General features: G+C 49.3%; 1 protein-coding gene across 2 annotated transcripts in view; it reads left to right on the plus strand.

Moving 5' to 3' along the window:
* The window catches only part of ECPAS (Ecm29 proteasome adaptor and scaffold), a 709,962-nt gene that overhangs the window by 670,602 nt on the left and 19,783 nt on the right, over nt 1-19,577 (plus strand). For both annotated transcript variants that reach the window (XM_078676653.1, XM_078676652.1), the window contains exons 46-47: nt 13,898-14,003; nt 17,129-17,217. In XM_078676653.1, coding sequence (XP_078532779.1) covers nt 13,898-14,003; nt 17,129-17,217 — 195 coding nt within the window. The remainder of the gene's footprint in view (nt 1-13,897; nt 14,004-17,128; nt 17,218-19,577) is intronic.

A 19,577-nucleotide genomic window follows, 5' to 3' on the forward strand; every position in this document is an offset into this window, starting at 1 on the left:
GTGCGTAGCCACAGGGGTCAGTGGACCCTCCTTGTCCCGCTCCGGGTCGTGGCTGGGTGGGGACCCCTTGTCCCTCTTCAGCACCCTCTCGTCCCTCCCCACAGGTGGCTGCCTCGTCCGAGGGCGAGTCGGAGGTTGAATCGTCCCTGGCGGTGCCACATGGGTTGCCTAGTGATCTCCGCCACATTCTGGGCAGTGGCTGGCGGAAGGCTTCGTGTCACTCCCCAGGCCCTTCTCGTTCCTCTGTGCAGGCTGCTGCCACGGCGGGGGTCGAGTCGGCATTGCTCCGGCACCGCCCGGGGACAGTTTAGCGGTGTGACTTGGAGGAACGGGGGCCCGATTCACAGAACTAACTTAAGACAAAATCCTAAACGTACTACCATTTTGGTATTCACAGAAGGCACTTACTCATTTTGATATTCACAGAAGGCACTTACTCATTTCGGTATTCACAGAAGTTAGGAGTCCTAACTTTAGGACTCCTAAATGCCTTCTGTGAATACCGAAAGTTCTAAAGTTAGGATTTTTCTAAGTTTAGGAGTAGTAAAGTTAGGACTCCTAACTTTAGGACTCCTAAACTGAGAAAAATCCTAACTTTAATACTTTCAGTATTAACGGGTGGCTCCGTCTGGTTGCAGTTCATTCCTCCCCTTGGTTCCTTGGAGGATTGGGCTACAGTGCTTCTGTGCCCTGCTGCTCTGGTTATTCCAGGATTGGGGGGTTTACCTTCAATCTCTGTCATTCCCTCCCTTCCCTTCCTGTTGGAAGCCCCTCTGCTTACCTCCGACTAGGGGTCATCTGGCTAGGCCTTGCCCTTATTCCTTGGGGGGTGGTTGCCCTCTATGCTGGGGTGGCTTGGAGGTTTGTGTTTCTGTCTCTCTTGGGCCTGGCTCCCCTTCCTTATTTCTGGATGGGAGTGGTGGGCCTGTTACATGTATCATGGCTTTTTACGCATGTTCCTTATTTCAGGGGTAAGGCTGTCTATGTACTGGCAGGGTGGATGCTCAGGGCTCTGCTCTATCTTCTGCCCCTGCCTTTGGACACTACAGTGTTGCACTGTTTCTTATAGTGTGGTTTGTCTCCCCTTTTTTTTACTCTTTCACACACTGTTCCCATGCTCCCACAGTTTTTGTCTGGTCGCCCCGCGTTGTGGTGTGGAATAGTTTTCCAAAGAAAACTGACGTAGGCGCGCTGGGGTGGGTCTTCTGTGACCTCGCTGACGTCACGTACAATGCCTGGGCGGAGTAGCGTGGTGTTGCCCTGTCCCCGGCGCACAGGGATGCTTTGGCAAAAGTTTTCCGGATCCAGTCTCACGTCTGGGGATAATTCTACGTGAAGGAATCTGCGGTTAGAACCGTCTCTATCAGCTACATCGAAAGTAAGAAACTCGTACACTAGGGTGTAAAAGTTGCTTATTCCTTTTGAAGGTGGCTTTAATGCCCCCATGCCTTGTTTTTGTATTGACAATATCTGATAGAGCCTCAGAATTCTTACCTAAGACTATCCCCCAGGAGTCAGACAGGATCTGGAAAATCTTGAGCAGTACCTTTGCTCATGGGTAGGTTGCGCCGGATGTCTTCACATTGTAGTTGTCATCCACGCCAGATGTGAAATACGCTGTGCCTAAATGTATGCCACCCCAGAATGCTGACCTCGGTTCCTTTCTTTCTTTGCCAACAGTACAGATCTGGAAGAGCTAGCTTAGTCATTTTTTAGCACTTTTTCAACATTGTTAGTTTTTTCGAGCCTTTTTGCTCTCTGTGTGCTATAAGGATATCCCCTAAAAAAATAAATTGAGGGTTTTAAATTCTGTGGAGCCTGTCATAAGCAAATGTCTGTGTTGAACCCCCACCTGGTTTGCTTGTGGTGCCAGGGACTATGACTCTAGGGCCTGTCCCGACTGCCGCAGCATGAATCCGAAAGCATTTTGGGAGCAGGCAATGAAGTTTTTAGCCACTTGATATTGGGTGACTCTGCACCGCTCCAAATCCAGGTTATGTGGGAGGTCCCGGGCCTGCTGTCGGAGTCGTTCCTGTCAGTCATCGTTGCGGTCGACGTCGTTATCTGATAAGTCGCACAAGAGGGCCAAGAAGTCGAAGCACTCTTCGACTTCACCACGCCGGTCCTAGTCAACGGACAAGGTGCAGGAACTATGCCGCAAGTCTAGGACCCACTCCTGCACTCTACCTGTGGAGCTTAAGCGTGGGTCTGCTCAGTGCCTCCCTGAATTTCCCTGGGCTGGAGTGAACCCCGCCCAACTCAAAGAATTTTATGAGGCTATGAACCTCATATTTGGGTGACCAGACCCCTCGATCTGTACCTAAATCCAGCGACTACGGTTGCCTGTCCACGACCGTCACTGAAGTTCGGTCCTGTGGTGTCGTTCCCAGTGGCACCGAACCAGTCATTCCTGATTCCGATATGGAGCCTGATCGGCTTCACTGGACATGGACACCGGCGCTGACCAAACCATGATCGCCCGGGTTGGAGACAGTGCTTCCGTTTAACTATAGGCCCTGTTAGTAGTATGACAGAGGTGGATCTGAAGACCGCTACGGTTAACTTACCCCCTTGAAGAAACTTTTTCCGAAGACAAACTGGTATGAGGACCTGGCTGATGCCAGTAGTTTGGACACCTCACCAGACATTAGCTTGGTCTCTCCTTCTAGTGTAGCTATGGAGGAAGGGGGCTCTTTTGCTATGGTAGTGCAGAGGCCAACTGAGGTCCTCGATCTTCCACTACCCTTAATGGAAGTCAAGACCTACCCACCCAGAACCCACCCTGACATTCTTTGAAGCCCCCTCTGATGTCCTCTTTGGGCCTAGGACAAGCCCTGCACATGTACTCCTGTTTACAGGAGAATCGCACATCGCCAGTGTCCCGCACCCAGCACCCCACTCCTGAGGACTTGGCGTTGCAGGACTCAGTCTCCATGGTGAATCCTGGTGTATTCCTACCACTTCTCCGGATAGGAAATCCAAGCGGGTGGGTGCCTTTGGGATGTAGATTTTCTCTTCCACCAGCCTTGCACTATCGTCGGTGAACAGCTCATTCCTCTTGGGACAATATAATCACATGGTGTGGGACTCGGTTGCAGAAGTGCTGCCTATGGTCTCGAGGAGGCCTGAACCATGCTGACCCAGCCTATCACTGATGCAGGGACACAGCAAAGTTCACCATGAGATGCGGGCTGGATACAACAGACTTGCCGGGCCATTGCTTTAACGGTGGTATTCCTTCACCGCTCCTGGTTGCAATTGACTGGCTTTTTCGAGGATGTCTAAGCATCCCTTATGGACTTGCCCTTCGATGGCACTTGAAAATTAGGCAACAAGGCGATTCAGCGTTTGAGTGCTTCAGGGAGCTTCGGGTCCCCGCCCGCTCATTGGGACTCAACATCGCCTCACACTCTTTTGCTCCTTCTGCGACAATCAGCTGCGTCCTTTCCAACACAACCAGCAGGCTCCATAGCCCCTTCACGTCCACGGGCGTTGCTCCCACAAGTCTTGTGGGGTCCAAAGCCAGAGATCTGCCCAATCTGCCAATTCTCCGGCAGCCGTGGCCTCCAAACCTCTTTAGTGTGCCCTCGCAATAACTAAGGCACCCAGTTGGAGGCAGGATCAGGCACCACCGGCCCCAATAGCAAGCCATAACTTTAAACAAGTGGGTGCTTCAAATTGTTTGGTGAGGTGATTCGATAGGGTTACATCCTGCAATTCACAGAAATCCTGTTGCCCCTGCCACTGTCCTCAGATCGGTTGACGGAAGACCACCTCTCCCTGCTGCGTCAGGAAGTGCAGGCTCTTTTGGCCAAAGAGCCATTGAGAGGGTGCTGGAATCAGATGTGGGGTAACAGCCAGAGCTGCTGACTTAGGAGTTGGGGAACCAGGCTCAAGTCACGGTGTCTGCTCAACATTCTGGGCAAATCACTTCATCTCCCCTGTGCCTACTAAAAATGAAAGAGTCCTTGTGTATTGTACCTGGTGCTCTTGTAAAGTGCTTCAATACCTTTTGGGTCGAGTTTGCGCTACATAAAAATGCAATAAAAAAATACCATTTGTGCTGGTTGCTATTCCTGTTACTTTCTGGTACGGAAGAGGGATGGAGACCTAAGCCCTACTGTACATCTGCCCCCTCTTAACACCTTCCTGGAAAAGGAGAACTTCAAGATCTCACACACGCTCAGGTTCTGCTTGCTCTCGACCCTGGAGACTGGATCATAATGCTGGACCTGTAGGATGCCTATTTTCATATTCCCTACCTGTGGCCCCATCGGTGCTCGTGGTGAATGAATATAATTTTCAGTATGCTGTGCTCCCCTGTGGCTGCACCAGTGCCCCTCAGGTATTCACAAAAGTGATAGCAGTGGTTGCAGCACATTTTTGGAGGTGGGGGTTCCAGTCTTCCCCTACCTTGACTGGCTGCTGAAGGCTGGCTAGGCACTGGCAGTGGTCACCAAACCTCCAGACTATGCTGGACCTTCAGTGGAGTCACTATCAATGTCCCTAAGTCACACCTGACTCCTTTGAAGATGCGCCCTTTCACCCGAGCCATGCTGTACCCAGTGCAGTTCTCATGCTTTGGAGCATAAAGTTCAGGACATTCAGGCTATGAATCCTGTGTTCCTGGATCTTAGTGAGACTTAATCTGAGACTGCTTGATCTGATGATCTCCTGCTAGTGAAGTATCCCGGATGGCATATGTGGGCTCTGCAGTGGTGTAACAACTGTGTTCTCGGACCAAGCAGGCTACCAACCGTAGCTAACCCAGTCGTCACGTAACCACACTCTTCTCAGGCCACTATTTACAAGATATCTAGAAGACTTACCTGAGAAGGTGAAAAGAAGTTATTTACAAGCCTGTACAATCAAAGATACCGCTAACATCTAATGGATTCCATATCTTGTCCTATAAATACCTCAGCACATATTCTTTAACGTCACCCGACGATTTCATTATCTTCTTTATAGTCGCCAGACTTTTCTCTTTATAGTCGCCAGACTTTTCTCTTTATAGTCGCCAGACTTTTCTCTTTATAGTTGCCAGACTGTCTATGCTATGTGGGGTTAATCTATCAACAATTTGGGCATTCCTGCTTAGGAGCCGATTTCCCTTCCGTATCTACAATTACTTACCAGAGAGGAATCACCCATCTCTCTGTCAGCATTTGGTAAAAAAGGGGACCTTCCTCCACAGAAACTAAGGGCAAATTATATGTTCAGTCATGCAACCATCCCTGATCCTGAGTAGTGTACCTAGTCTCAACAGTTACCCACAAAGCATCTGGTTAAAAAGGAACCCTTTACTCTCTCTCAGAGGCAATAAACAAACAGGATTTGCACTGGGGTCTCTTTATTAAAATGACAAGGAACTAAATAACTACTGTTCTTTAATGATAACAACTAACAAGTAATCACCAACACATACATTTATATAAAGAACTGAAAAGTAAAGATGGTTAAACATTAGAATAGGATGTAAACATTATAACAATGATATATGTATAAGCAATACAGTAGGAAATTATTAATGCAAGTGGAGACCTAAACATAACCTAGGAGGCAAATAGGAGTGAATGATTATATAATGCGAATTATTTAAGAACACCTCACCCGGAGGAGGAGCTTAGCGCGCACCCAAGATGGTCGCGTGAGCTCAGAGCTCCCGGACCTTCGCCACCTCCACCGATCATCCTGTATCTTATCCTGATTTAGACGACGGGCTTTTGTGGCCGTGACCTGGCTGATCATTTATCCGGTTTCAGATTGCGATTTGGTCCCCGGGAACCGAAGATAAGGACTTTTCAACATTTCTGGCCTGCTCCATGGTACTGCCCCGGGCTTGCCTTCTCTGCCAGCCGGGTGGTAATCGAATAACAACGGCCCAGGCGAGGCTCCCATGCCCGGTCTTCTACTTTCAGTTTCGATTCCTGTGGTCTGGCCTCATTGACCTTGCCCTGGTCGTTGGTTTCTTTCACTACCACGTCATCGTTTAGTGATCTGGACTTTCGCTGCTCTTTGATCAGTGGCGGGCCCTCCACCTATTCTCCGAATTGATCCGGGCGTATAGAGTGTCGCCATTTTTACTAGGTCTCAGAATACCCTCCGGGGCGCACGACCTAAAATGACTACCAAGCCCGAGGCGGAGAGGCGCAAGACCAGACCGGCAACTCGGGGAGGTCCTGTGCAGTCCAACGTTATGGATCGCTATACCCTCACTAAGGGATCTCCGAGTGGAATGACTAAACCCCCAGCCACCTTTGGGGATGACTCCCTGTTGGATGAAGAACCGTCGTTGAAAGACGTCATGGGCGCCATTGCTGGGATGAAGGCCGCGTTGGGACAGCAATATGAGGCCCTGACTCACAAGCTAGACACGGTTGCTATAGATGTTACTCTGATCAGGGCAGACCTTGGAAAGACTAACGAGAAGGTCAAATCCCTTGACCTGAAGACATCCAGTCTTATCGCCGATGTCTCTGAATTACAGACGGAGGTCGGTAATTTGAGATCCGCCCGTGACTACCTCTCTCGACGCTTGGACGATTTTGAAGGCCGCGCACGGCGGAACAACGTCCGGTTGGTTGGTGTCCCGGAGACGACGGACTCGTCAGCAGTAGACCTACTGGTGGAGGACCTTGTCCTGAATCACCTAGCGCCCAAGGGTCTGAGCAAGTTTTTTGCAGTGGAACGGGCCCACCGAATCCCGAGTGGCCCGCCCAAGTTGGGAGCTTCTCCGCGCCCCATCATTGCGCGGATCTTTAACTTTCGTGACAGAGATGCGATCCTGCAGGCGTCCCGCACATCGGGCCCTACGAAATATGAAAACGCCGCGATCAGCTTCTACCTGGACTTCACCCAACAGGTTCAGAGGCAGCGACTGGGATTTCAAGGAGTGAAGAAGAGAATGAGAGACAGAGCCATGAAATATGCCATGCTTTTCCCGGCTCGATTGCGTGTGGTTCACAATGATAGAACGTTTTTCTTTGACCATCCTGGAGCTGCTAGTGACTGGTTGGACTCGTTGCCCCCTGGACAGGAACAATTTGAACATTCGGAGCACTCCGGTGGAGCGGAGGGCGGCCTGATGGAGCAGGAATAGGGAGTAAATCGGCTCCTGGACCAACGTATTGACTTTCGGCTGTGGTTTGATGCTATGCTACTATTGTCCGCTACTGTGTTGTCTTAATGGGGTGTGGGAGGGGGTCGGGTGTGTCTTCCTCCTCTGGGGTTCTTTTCGTAGATTAGTTGTATGTTAGGGCGACAGGCACACTGCAAGTTGGGGTGGCTTTTGAGTCTCACGCAGGGGTGCGGGGTATAATGTTGGTTTGGGGGGTTGGGGGGTTCAAGTTTAGGGTTTTTTGTTTTATTCAAGGCATAGTACTGATGATCTCCTGTGTTGCAGTGTCGCGGCTGGTGTGGGGGGGAACCTGGGGTGGATTCTGGGATGGGGGATAGGGGACTACGCATTCTGTGTTGGAACGTAAATGGGTTGGGAGACAGAATTAAACGGGGGTGGTTTTACAGTTGCTACGACGCTTGTCTCCTGATGTGGTTTTGCTTCAAGAAACACACTTGCTGGGTAATACGTGCCACGCCATGAATAGGCGTGGATACCGTCTCATGGCCCACTCGGGTTTCACTTCCGGCTCCAGAGGGGTGGGCATTCTGGTTCGGACCTCCCTCCCCCTTGCTATTGATGACGTTATACTCGATGATAGGGGGCGTTATGCCGCTATTGTAGGGCGCTGGGAGGGGAGGGTGATTACTTTACTCTCGGTTTACATACCCCCAGGCCTTCAAACTACGACCTATGCTGATTTGGGAAAAGTGATCCTGGGAGTGCCCGAGGGTGTACTTGTGGTAGGGGGGGATTTCAACTCAGTAGTGTCTGGTATGTGTGATCGTCACCCTCCCCGTGTCCTCGCTAAATCTCAATCCTGGCTGGGGGACTTCCTGGAGGCAATGGGGCTAACCGATTGCTGGCGTTTACATCATCCTGGGCAACGGCAGTATACTTTTCACTCCGGGGCCCATGGCAGCCTTTCGAGATTAGATTATGTTTTGATGCCCTCCTCCCAGGCTTCCCTCATAGGGGAGGTGAAATATCTTGCATGGGGTATTTCGGATCACTCCCCGCTGTGGTTAGTTGTGAACGCTCGTCTGGGGTCGGGAGGTCGGATTGCCCCGATTTAACCCATGGTACCTCCGTGATCCTAAGATTAGAGTGGAATTACTTAAAGCAATCAATGGTTACTTTGCTGAAAATGTGGGTTCAGTGTCCTCTTCTGTCTCCTTGTGGGAGGCGTATAAAACTGTAATTCGGGGCCAAGCCCTCTCCTCGATTGGCAATGTTAAGAGGTGTAAGCGGGAAGAGGTTGTCCGTCTTGAGACTGAACTTACCATCCTTGAGGGAGAGTTGGACTCTGGAGCCTCCCCTGAGAAGCTGCACTTGTTAGACCTAAAACAGCACGAATATAGAGCACTTGTGACTGACGCTGCGAAAGAGATGGGTCGTGAACAGCAGGGGCGTCTCTATGATGTGGGAGATAAGGCTGGGAAGTTGCTTGCTTGGTTGGATAGGAGAGAATGCGCGAGTCGGGTTATCCCTGTCATAGTTGGTGTGAATGGTGAAAGTATCACTGACCCTGCTGGGATCGTTGCGCGATTCGCCGATTATTTTCGGGTAGTGTACTCCCCTGTGTCCGATCGACCAGAGCAGGACTCCCGCTTGCTTCTCCGTGATATCTCGCTGCCATGCTTGTCTGACCCGGAGCGGGACCTACTGGAAGCTCCGCTCACGGCTGATGAAATTGCGACCGCTATCCGATCGATTCGCTCCGGGAAGGCCTCGGGCCCTAATGGACTCCCCATCGAGCTTTACAAGCTCCGTCCCGACGTACTGGCGCCGTATTTGCGATCGATGTTTTTGGAATCCCTAGAGAAAGGGTCTCTTCCTCCTGATCAAAGGCTGGCCTCCATAGTGGTTATCCATAAGGAGGGAAAGCCGCGTGACCGCTGCGAATCTTTCAGACCTATTTCCCTGATCAATGTTGAACCTAAGATCCTGGCCAAAGTTCTTGCTACTCGTTTGATATCTGTTATAGGAGATCTTGTTCACCCGGACCAATCCGGCTTTATACCACATCGCAATACGGCACTTAATCTTCGGTGCCTTCATGGAGTCCTAGCGCGAGCCGGGACTCTGCGGGAGTCGGCCATCTTGGCGTCCCTAGACGCCACTATGGCGTTTGATACGCTTGAGTGGCCTTATCTTTGGGCGGTCCTTTCTAAATTCGGTTTTGGGCCCGCCTTTATCCGTTGGGTGCAGCTGCTTTATGCAGGCCCTTTAGCCCAGGTAGTGGTGAATGGGCGTGTTTCAGCCTCCTTTGCGCTTGGTAGGGGTACGCGCCAGGGCTGTCCTCTGTCCCCACTTCGGTTTGCTCTTGCCTTAGAGCCATTGGCGGCTTGGTTGAGGTGGGAACCATCCTTGAAGGGTATTAGATGGTCTCCGGAATTTGAAGACCGTATATCTCTGTACGCGGATGATATACTCTTATACCTTACGTCGCCCCGGAAGTCGCTGATCGTCCTTTTCGACGTTTTGACTTCTTTCAGTAAAAATTCCGGTCTAGTCATCAATTGGTCCAAATCTTGCGTTTATGTTCTTTCTGGCGATGCTCCCCTCTTGCCACGTGGATGTCCTATCTCGGTGGTGCTCGAGGGATTCAAATATCTGGGAATCTTTGTTACCCTAGACCCTACGCTTCGTTACGAGCGCAATTTGTTGCCCCCTCTCCGACGTCTTCGGGCGGATATAGAAACGTGGAACAGACTCCCTCTCTCTCCCCTGGGTCGAGCGGCGTTGTTTAAGATGATGTCGCTCCCCCGATTTCTCTATGCACTTCAAAACACGCTTGACGTAGTACCAGCTGGGTATTTCCGGGAGATTGAATGTCTGCAGCGACAGTTGATATGGGGGGGCCGTTCTCGTATTGCCCTTTCGAAGCTCACGCTCCCTTGGTATGATGGCGGCATCGCACTCCCGGACATCCGTCGCTATTATTGGGCCTCTCAGTTAGGGGCCATCAACCACGGCACCTATGCTCATTCACTAAACCCGGCCTTTGCGATGGATAAATGGTTGCTGCCCGGCGGCGATTACAACAGGGCTTTATACGCGACGTCAGCCGGTAGATCTCTTACTGGTCCCACTAAAACAGCGGTGCAGGTGTGGTATCGGGCTACGGCGGCCACGGGATGGGCTGACAGACCGACCCGGGCTACTCCACTCTATGCCTCGGATAAACTTGGCTCCCTTTGGCAATCGAAGGGATTCGATCGGTGGGACATGATAGGGATCAGCAGGGTCGATGATATGTGGATCAAGGGTAGGATCAAAACTTTTGAGGAATTGAAAGTTGAATATGGTTTGAATGATAGGGAATCCTTTCGGTATGCGCAAGTCCGGCACGCAATCTTGTCTGTTTTTCCCCGAGGCTCGGACGTGCCGGAAGCATCCCCGCTTGAAGATAGGATACTAGACGGGCATGTCCCTGATAGCACTATCTCGCTCATTTATAAAAAACTGATTAATATTAGGATTGACTTGTTGGAAGGCCTCCGAGGGTTGTGGACCAGTGATGGTCTGGAGCTCGATGATGAAGACTGGCAGGCCGCGATCTCTTCCCCGAAAGAGGTGGCTATCCCGGCACGCCTTCGGTTTGTCCAACTCAAAATTCTGCATAGGGTGTATGTGACTGGCCCGCGTCTGGTGCGAATGGGATTCTCGACGGATGGATTGTGCAGGCGTGGATGCGGCAGGGTGGCCACGTTTCTCCATATGATTTGGGAATGTCCGGCTGTGCTGAGCTATTGGAATCGCGTGCATGCGGTAATGAGTGAGGTTACGGGTGTACGGCTGTTGCCTGAAGCGCGGAGGTGCTTGCTGAACGTCTGGGAGCCGAATGATTACAATCTGGCGCAGCTTCGATGGGCGACCTTGGGTAACATGATCGCCAAGCGTGACATTGCCCAGCTATGGGGCGCCCAGAGGCCTCGGACAGTCCTAGTGTGGAAACAAAACATGGATTGGTGCATGTTTCTAGAGAAAAAACGGTTTATGTTTCCCGTGGCACTCCTGGCAAATAGGGGAAAATCTGGACTCAGTGGAACACATACCGTGGTGATATATGTGCTCCCCCCATATCGGAATGTGATATTGACTTGTCTTCCTCCCAACCTGATGTTTCCTCCGCAGGATTATAGATGTCTTGTATACTTCTGGTCTCCTTTCCCCCCCTTCCCCCCGATTTACTGGTAGCAACGATATCTGATTTACGTTTGTACCCCGCCCCCCCCCGCGAGCCGAATGGTGTCACGATTCTATTGTAATGCCTTGCCATGTTTTGTTTTTCTGTTTTCTTGTTTTTATTTTCAATAAAAAGTTTCAACAAAAAAAAAAAGAACACCTCACCCTATTAAGAAGGGTCCAACTCTCTGTTCCTCTCTGGTGGAATTAGGACTCTTTCCATCATCATCATGGCACCACCACCAATGGACCAACTTCTAATGTTCATCATGGTCTCTGCACTCCACTGGTTCCAACTGCACTCTAACTCTTCCAGCTGACTTCTAACTGACTTCTTCATTGACTGACAGCTTCACCGCTCAAATCCATCTGACCGCTCTCCTCAGTTCCAAAAACCATCTGACCACTCTGCTCTTCTGTTCTCTGATAATATGGAAGGCTCTCTGCTCATGGAAATTTCCAACAGAAACTACCTCCCACCGAATTCCTGTGGCAGCTCCAAGGCTCTCTGCGCAACCGCAGTGGCCAACTGCGTGTTACGTCTAGACCTTAAGAGACAAACACATTTCTTCGATAAGAACCAGTTTCCACTGGCTTCTCTCTAGCACACAACAGGCTTAACTATAAACATTACCCTTACCCTGCAAGCGCCTCAGTCAGCAGAGGCAAGACAAAGATGGCTGCTCTCTAGTTTAGGCCACTAGGCCCGAAAAGAGGCAAAGAAGGCACATAATCATGCCAAAGCCAATAGGCAAACCCTACAAATAGGCTGAAATAAAGGATTCATAGCAATATACTGAGATGGCAGTGGACTATAGTCATCACTAATCAAAATAGGGCAAATCATCCTGTCGTTACAAGTGGGTTCTGAAGTCCCAGTGGGCACAGCACCAAGGAAACCGTTCCGCTCAGGTCCAGATATCAAAGAAGACTGCACAAGATCTGCAGTTGTGGATACTGGACCGAGATTGTCAGTGGCAGACCCCTATCTGTTCCTCACCCAGAGTTGAAAATGGTGACTGATGCATTCCTTCTGGAATGGGGCAGCCATCTGGGAAAGGTGGAGATCAGAGGCCCATGATCTCCAGCAGAGACTCAGTTCCCCATCAGTATTCTGGAACTAAGGGTGATTTGCTTGGCAGTGAAAGCTTTCCTGCCCTCCATCTAAGCCGCTCCAGGTGTTCATGGGCCACCATGTGGTTCTGCAATAAGCAGGGCGGGCTAGGGTTGTGGATCTTGTGCCAGGTGGATCTGCGCCTCTGGACGTGGCTGAAAACTCAGGACGTTTTCCTGGTCATGCAGCACTTGGCAGGAACTCCGCCTTCAATGCCTCATGGACTCCGAATGGTGTCTGCATCAGGAGGAGGCTCAAGGTCTCTTTAGGGACTTGGAAGAACTGTGGCTAGATCTAGGACAGGGGAGAACCTAGGATAGATGTATTCACCACCAAATACAACGCACAATGTCAGTGCTTCAGTGCGCTCAGATTTCCATAGTGGCTTTGCTTGGAGACGTATTCTGACTAAACTAGAATATGGAACTCCTATATCCCTTACACCAATACCTCTTCTCCCCCGGACTCTGTAACGATCAGAACTTACAGGTCCCAAGTTATCCTGTTGGCTCCAGATTGGGTAAGGAGAGTATGGTATCCAGAATTCCTGAGCATGATCATCAACTCCCCGATCAGGCTGCCCCTTCAGGAGAACCTCCTGTTTCAACAACACCAAAACCCGCACACTTTCCACCCTCATGTGTGGCAATTGAGCAGCAACAAATTGAGGGATTTTGACCTCCCTTTAAATGTCATTGTGGCAAACAGGTGTCATCAACAAAAACTGAATATGCTTGCTGTTGAAACAAGTTGTGACTTGGTGCGCTGAGAAACACATTGACTAGCTTTCTGCTCCCTTGTCCGAAGAGGTCTGGTTTGTTTTGGCCTTAGCCCAGTACAGCCTTGCTCTGGGCACCATTAAGAGGTATCTTTTGTCCATTTCAGCTTTTGGGTGGTTTTCGGACAAGACCTCCCTGTTTAAGTGTCCCAATGTAGCACATTTTCTGAAAGGTCTTCAGCACATATTCCTAGGTAAACGTTTTGCTATTCCCCAGTGGTATCTTAATTTGGTTTTAACCTATTTGATGTGTTGCCCCTTTGAAGCCATGCATAGCTGCCCTCTCAGACTTTTGTTAATCAAGACAGTCTTCTTGGAGGCCATCACATCAGTCAGAAGAGTCAACAAGCATCAGGCTCTTTCTGTTCAGTCTCCATGCACCAGACAAACTGGTCCTCCAAACGTTTTAAGATGAAACAGGTGTTAGAAAGTGTTTATAATGTGTTATCTGCCAATTGCTCAGAATCCTATGGAAGGAAGTTGTTGGACGTCACTTTGCAACACACTTGGAATTAAACATATACAATTACAAAGCTCCATTTGCTTTATGCTGTTCCATTTGGGTATTCAGAAAACTGAGCTCACTTTTGCTTAAGGATGCATAGTACAAACGTATTAGGAAGATGGCACTATTGAGTTTTCTTTAAATAAGGTCATTTTCTGAAACTAACCTGTTTTAAATATCTTCTTTTAGGCTGCTACCGGTTAGAGATGTGTAAATTGATGTGTGAAAGACTGAAACGTAGTACGTGGAAGGTACAGGTTGGAGTTCTGCAATCTATGAATGCTTTTTTTAAAGGGTAAGTTTATTTCTCTTTTTTGGATACATCGATTTGTCTCAGTATTGCAGAAATTGAAATTAATGAATTGAAGTCTGGTGAATGAATATGGGAGCCATGACAAAATTGGATATAATTAAGTCCACGTCTTGGTGTTAAGCAATGTTTTTAGTTTGCCCACTGATGAGGCCTATGTTTCTAAATATCACACTCTTTAGCAGGTGACATTTTGTGATGACTCTGAAATCTTTAGTGAGTCTTCCTTATTAAGGATATATAAATAATTCTGATAGATACTTCAAACCGCAGATTCCTCAACTTATGAATACCCCCAGGTGCAAGACTGGATCTGTACACTTTTTTCAGCAATTCGCATGCGCATGGTAGGTGGCATCGTGTGCTCCGTGCCGACCCCGTCCCTCCCCAGAAATGACACCAGAGCCAAATATAACCACCACCCTTTTGCGCTGACCTCAAGTCCTTCCTTTCTGCGTGGATTCATAGCTCACTCCCTCATTTGCCTGTCACTTGATAGGATTCTTTTCTTAACAGTTTTACAGCATGCAAGGGGTTAGGCCCCTTCCAAAAACCAAAGGATTTAAACCTTACAGGGACTGCCACAGTTGTAACTCACCAAGTATGTCTCTGCTACCTGGGTTTGGGGCTTGACTCCAAGTCGTGTTGGAATTAGCACTAAGATGAACCTGAAGGCTACCTCGGACTGCAAAACTAAGCTCTATGTTGCCAAACATCATCGGTTGGCAAGTAAGGGCTGGTCATTCTCAAAGTCGAGGATATGAACTGTTTCTTTCTCATGAGGACGTTCTTGAGAGCGGACCTCTACCCATTCAGTCTTTAGGTAAGTCAAAGTCGAAGAAAAAACAAAAGAAGTCAAACGTGATTCTCCTTCGTGAAACCACTCTGGTCAGGAAACATTGCATGGATGTCAGGGTGCGTCCCGATCTCGGTCTCCTACCACAGAGCTGACTCCCTAACTTATCCCAATGCAGCCAGAATTCCTGTGCCCAGCAGCGAACCTGCAGCAAGTTGAGTTCCTAAAAAAGCACCATGCTGCATATTTTCAGCACCCTTCTTGCTCCTTCTGGCACACTTCTGGGCCTCAAGGATCTAAGGAGGCCTCCAGTCACATTATCATCTTCAGATCGATCCCCGACTCCAAACCTGGCGCCACGATCTACCCCAGTCCTCCACACTCTGGCACTGATATCAGAGGGAGAACCAATTGTTCTTTCGGACTCTGAAGCGAATCTACCTCAGTCGTGACCTCAGATGCAATCGATTCAGCCCATTCACACTCAGATGGGATATTACTTTTGCCCAGACAAGATGTTGGGTCATGTTGGATTCGGAACTTCATGATGGAGATGACGATTCACAATTTTATGAAGAAGGAGAATCTATTTTTTAGACCTTCAAGATGCCAGTGGATTGGACACCTTCCCTGACACTTGAACTTCCCACCTGATCTTCAACAGACAAATCTGCTTTATTTGCTGTTGTGATGATGAAAGCTATGGAAGTTATGGATATCTAGCTCCCAAGTGAAGACCAATGTCCTCATGAAAGTCCTTCAACTGGGACAAATTTGCTCAAACTCTTCCCCAGTTAACAAAGCCCTTACAGATCCTCTGAGGGGTACTTGGGCTGGGGTTGCCCACCCTTTCTCCCTCATCATCTTACTCCTGAAAGAATAGTGTCCCAGGAAGTCCACAAGCTTATTCAAGCCAAAACCAGTCCCTACTACACTCCCTTAGAGGGAATCCAAATGCATGGAGGCATTCAGCAAGTGGATGTTCTCTGTCAGCCTAGCCCTCCACTTAGTTAACATGAGTGTCCTCTCGGGAAGCTGTTTGCATGCATTATGGGAGATCTTGCTCATAGTCTATGAAGAATTCAGCACCAGTTTTGCACAGATTATCCAAGATGGACAAAATGCAGTGCCACACATGGATGAAATCAACTGGGTTTTCAAGTTACATTGAGGCATCACTGATAGACATGCGATTTGATGACATGTCTTTTCACAGACAAAGCAGACTTGGCCCGTTTTAAAGAGAGCCGAGACATAGAGTCCTTTTGTCATTTCCGCACCCATGTGGCAATATACCCAACAATTTCTTCCCTTTTGAGGTTTCTGAAGACGCTTGGCACAAAGGCAGTGCCAAGGCCCACCTCAACAACAGCAGTTTCCTCCAGTCCTTTCGGCATCCGAGTCAGGAAACCGGCCACAACGTCCAAGTCCTCAGGCAACGTACCACTCAGGCCACCTCTCCCCGTCACCACTTCCAAACAACTTTAGATTGTCCTCAGCGGCACATAGCCGTCCTGTTGAAAGCAGGCATTATCATCACTGGGGCGAAGCATCACAGCTGACAAATGGGTGCTCCATGTTGTTCAGCAGGGGTACACTGTTCCATTCCTTTCCACCCTGTTGCACATACGATCGGCACCAGAGCGGCTTTTGGAGGGCCATTTGTCCATCTCACAGCAGAAGGTCCACGTCCTTTAGAAAAAAAGTACCATTGAGATTGGAAGGGATGCTGCTCCCATTATTTCCAAGGAATCGGTGAGCATTCGGTCTGATGTATGCAATAGCTGCAGCTGAGTCCTTATCACCCTCTCACCTCCTCAGTATGACTTTGTCATACTTTTTTGTTATTTGTTTGTTCTATGCCCTCTGCATCAATGGACTTGGTCAGGCTGTTAAAATTTGGGCAGAACAGACATAATTGGCACCTTTTATTGATTTGCTACATCTCCTCCAATAAAGTTGTGCAATTTCATAGCCAAGGTCACACACTGCCTGTTAAAGCTGAAATATCCAAATCCGTCTGGTATCTGGGAAGAGGCTATCTCCAGGAACTAATGTAGCCATCGGAAAAAACGTTAGGTAAGTAACTTGTTCTTTCTAAATACTAAAAGGTGTATTGCTAGTACTTCCACTGGGGTTTTAGGTAAATTACCCTCCTTTTACTCTGCTCAGAGGATGCAAAGTAGAAAAGATACAAATCTCAAGAGTGCATGTGTGAAAGCCCCCTGGTAAATCTGCCCTGTACTTGTAAAAAACACATATACTCTGAGCATTTACATTTTGAAAAGTTCTGACCTTTTACTCTGATTTTCAGATTAATGCTTTTAGAAAAAGAACACTCAGACACTGGTGCATTGACACAAATTCTGCTGGAAGCAAGCCCAGCACTTGCACATTCTCTAGGTAAGTACGTTTTTCCCTCAAGACTATATGTTTAAAAGTAAATTTTCCTTTTTGACTAATTTGATGAATTAATCTATGGGTTGAAGGTCATGGCCCCTCTTGAAAGAATGAGCATATTGAATCGTATGGCAAAGCATCTGTATTACTGTGCACTTATTAAACCCATAATGTACAGAAATTAGTATACTTAAAAAAAATATATATCTTTATTGACTTTTGAAAGAAAAACAATTGTAGCATGGATATTAAAAGTTAGTATACTTGATGGATTTAATGTCTAGCTCAAACTGATTCCCAATTTAGGGGGTTGTTACATAGGATTCAACAGTAGTGCCTGTACGTTAATAATATGAAAATACTGTGAAATTCTAAATTCTTTATCCATTTATAAAGTGCTGGGCAAAAGATGGTTGCCATTCAATGTAGACAAAGCTGGCCCATAACCATGCTAATCTAGCCAAACGAGACGAGTATGGGTGCACTTCTATGGCATACAAAAGGGCATCCGGATCAATGTCCTCCACTGGGCCGGCTGCTGTCTGGGCCAGGGTGGTTAGACGGCTTATACAGGTGCGACCATTTGCCCGAGGCAGACTTTTGGCTGATGCCGCCTTTTACACTCATTGACCGGGTCATGTCTATCGATAAATGAAAGGCGGGAGGCTGTCTTATGTTGGCGGACCTCTATCCTGAACAACGGTTCATAACATACCAGGAAGCAGTAGACTCTTTTGTACTGGGACCGGGGCAATTCTTACAATACGCCGAAATAGCAGCAATGGCACGGCATCAATGGCCTACTTTCCCAGATGCCCCGGAACACACACATACTCTGGTCATGATGATAGCCATGGCAGGAGGCGGAAACTTGTCACTCATCTGTACAGGGCGTTACGGGACGATAGAAAAGGCGCACCTCTCAAAATAGAAGGTAGATGGCAGGAAGTGAGCCCCCAGGAGATCACAGAACGAGAGTGAGTAAAAATTCATGAGGGCGTCCGTAAGGTGGCGGTTTCCAATAGATTTAAGCAGATACAATACAACATGGTCCACATGACATATCTCTCACCCAAGCGCCTCCACGCCATCGACAGCTCAAGAGACCCAAGGCGCCCCAGATGCCTCTGTGTACAGGCAGATTTTCCACATATGGTTTGGTCATGTCCCATGATTTAGATGTACTGGACAGCTATCCTAGAGGACTTACACAGAATAACGGAAATGGAGAGTTGCCCTGGAGATACGTACTTGTCTCCTTGGACTGAACCCCCGGGACCCTAAACTTAAAACCAGCAGGAAGTTCCTGGTGTTGGGACTTGTAACAGCTAGGAGACGAATAGCAATTCACTGGCTGACACAGAGTGGGCCGCTGGTAGCGAACTGGAAAGCGGACCTGAAGGAATGGGCGCTAGCAGAGGAGGGGCACATATGCAGTACTAGGAAGGATGCCAAACTCCCGGAAGTATTGCAGGCATGGGGGCTAATGGCCCAGGAGATAGGGAGGAGCTCCCAGAGTTCCACGCAGACGGTGTTGACTGGTGTTAGCTATGTAGGGACTGCATCCCCAGACCTTGGGAGGGGCAGGAGGGTACCCCCGATTGAGATGTGGTTAGAGAGACCTCTGGGTGGGTGGGCCCGGTAAGGGGGGGAGGTGGAGTTTCTATCTGAAAGAAAAAGGTTAGTATTAGATTCCTTACCTTCGAATATCCCCAGGCGTCAGACTGGATCCGGAAAATTTTGCGTAGCAGTACCCCTGCACGTCGGTAGGCGTCGTCTGCGGCTCCGCGTCCGTCGTTGGCACCGAGATGACGTCGTCGGAGTACTTAGACGCCGCCCTCGCGCGCTGACGTCAGTGCTCCTTTTTTCCGCACCAGCAAGCGCAGGTCCGGAGAAAGTGGTACCCTTTAGTCACTTTTTGACTAAGCTTTTTTGATCCTTTTTGGATCCGTTTCGAGTCTACGACTCCATCGGTGCCGGTAGGGATGCCCGGGTTCAAGCCCTGTGCCGACTGCAACCGACTGATTTCGGTTACTGACCCCCCACTGCCGGTGCCTACATTGCCTGGGGCCCGACCACGATGACAAGTCATGCCCCGACTGCCGGGCCTTGACGTCGAAGGCTAGGCGGGAGCGGTCCCGCAAGCGCCTCAAACTCCGGCAGTCGGCCGCTCGAGGTCCCGGTCCGGAAGGTGGTCGAGGGACCGGTCGCAGGGCCGGAGTCATCACAGGTCGGCGAGTCGACACCACTCGTCGGGCTCCAAGTCCTCAGGTAAGAGGCACAAGAAGTCGAAGAGGCGACATCGCTCTTCTGACTCCGCCCGACGCAGCCGGTGGTTCGGGGGGCACTGCCCATGCGGCTCC

This window comes from Lissotriton helveticus, chromosome 2_1, assembly GCF_964261635.1.
Source record: "Lissotriton helveticus chromosome 2_1, aLisHel1.1, whole genome shotgun sequence".
NCBI lineage: Eukaryota > Metazoa > Chordata > Amphibia > Caudata > Salamandridae > Lissotriton > Lissotriton helveticus.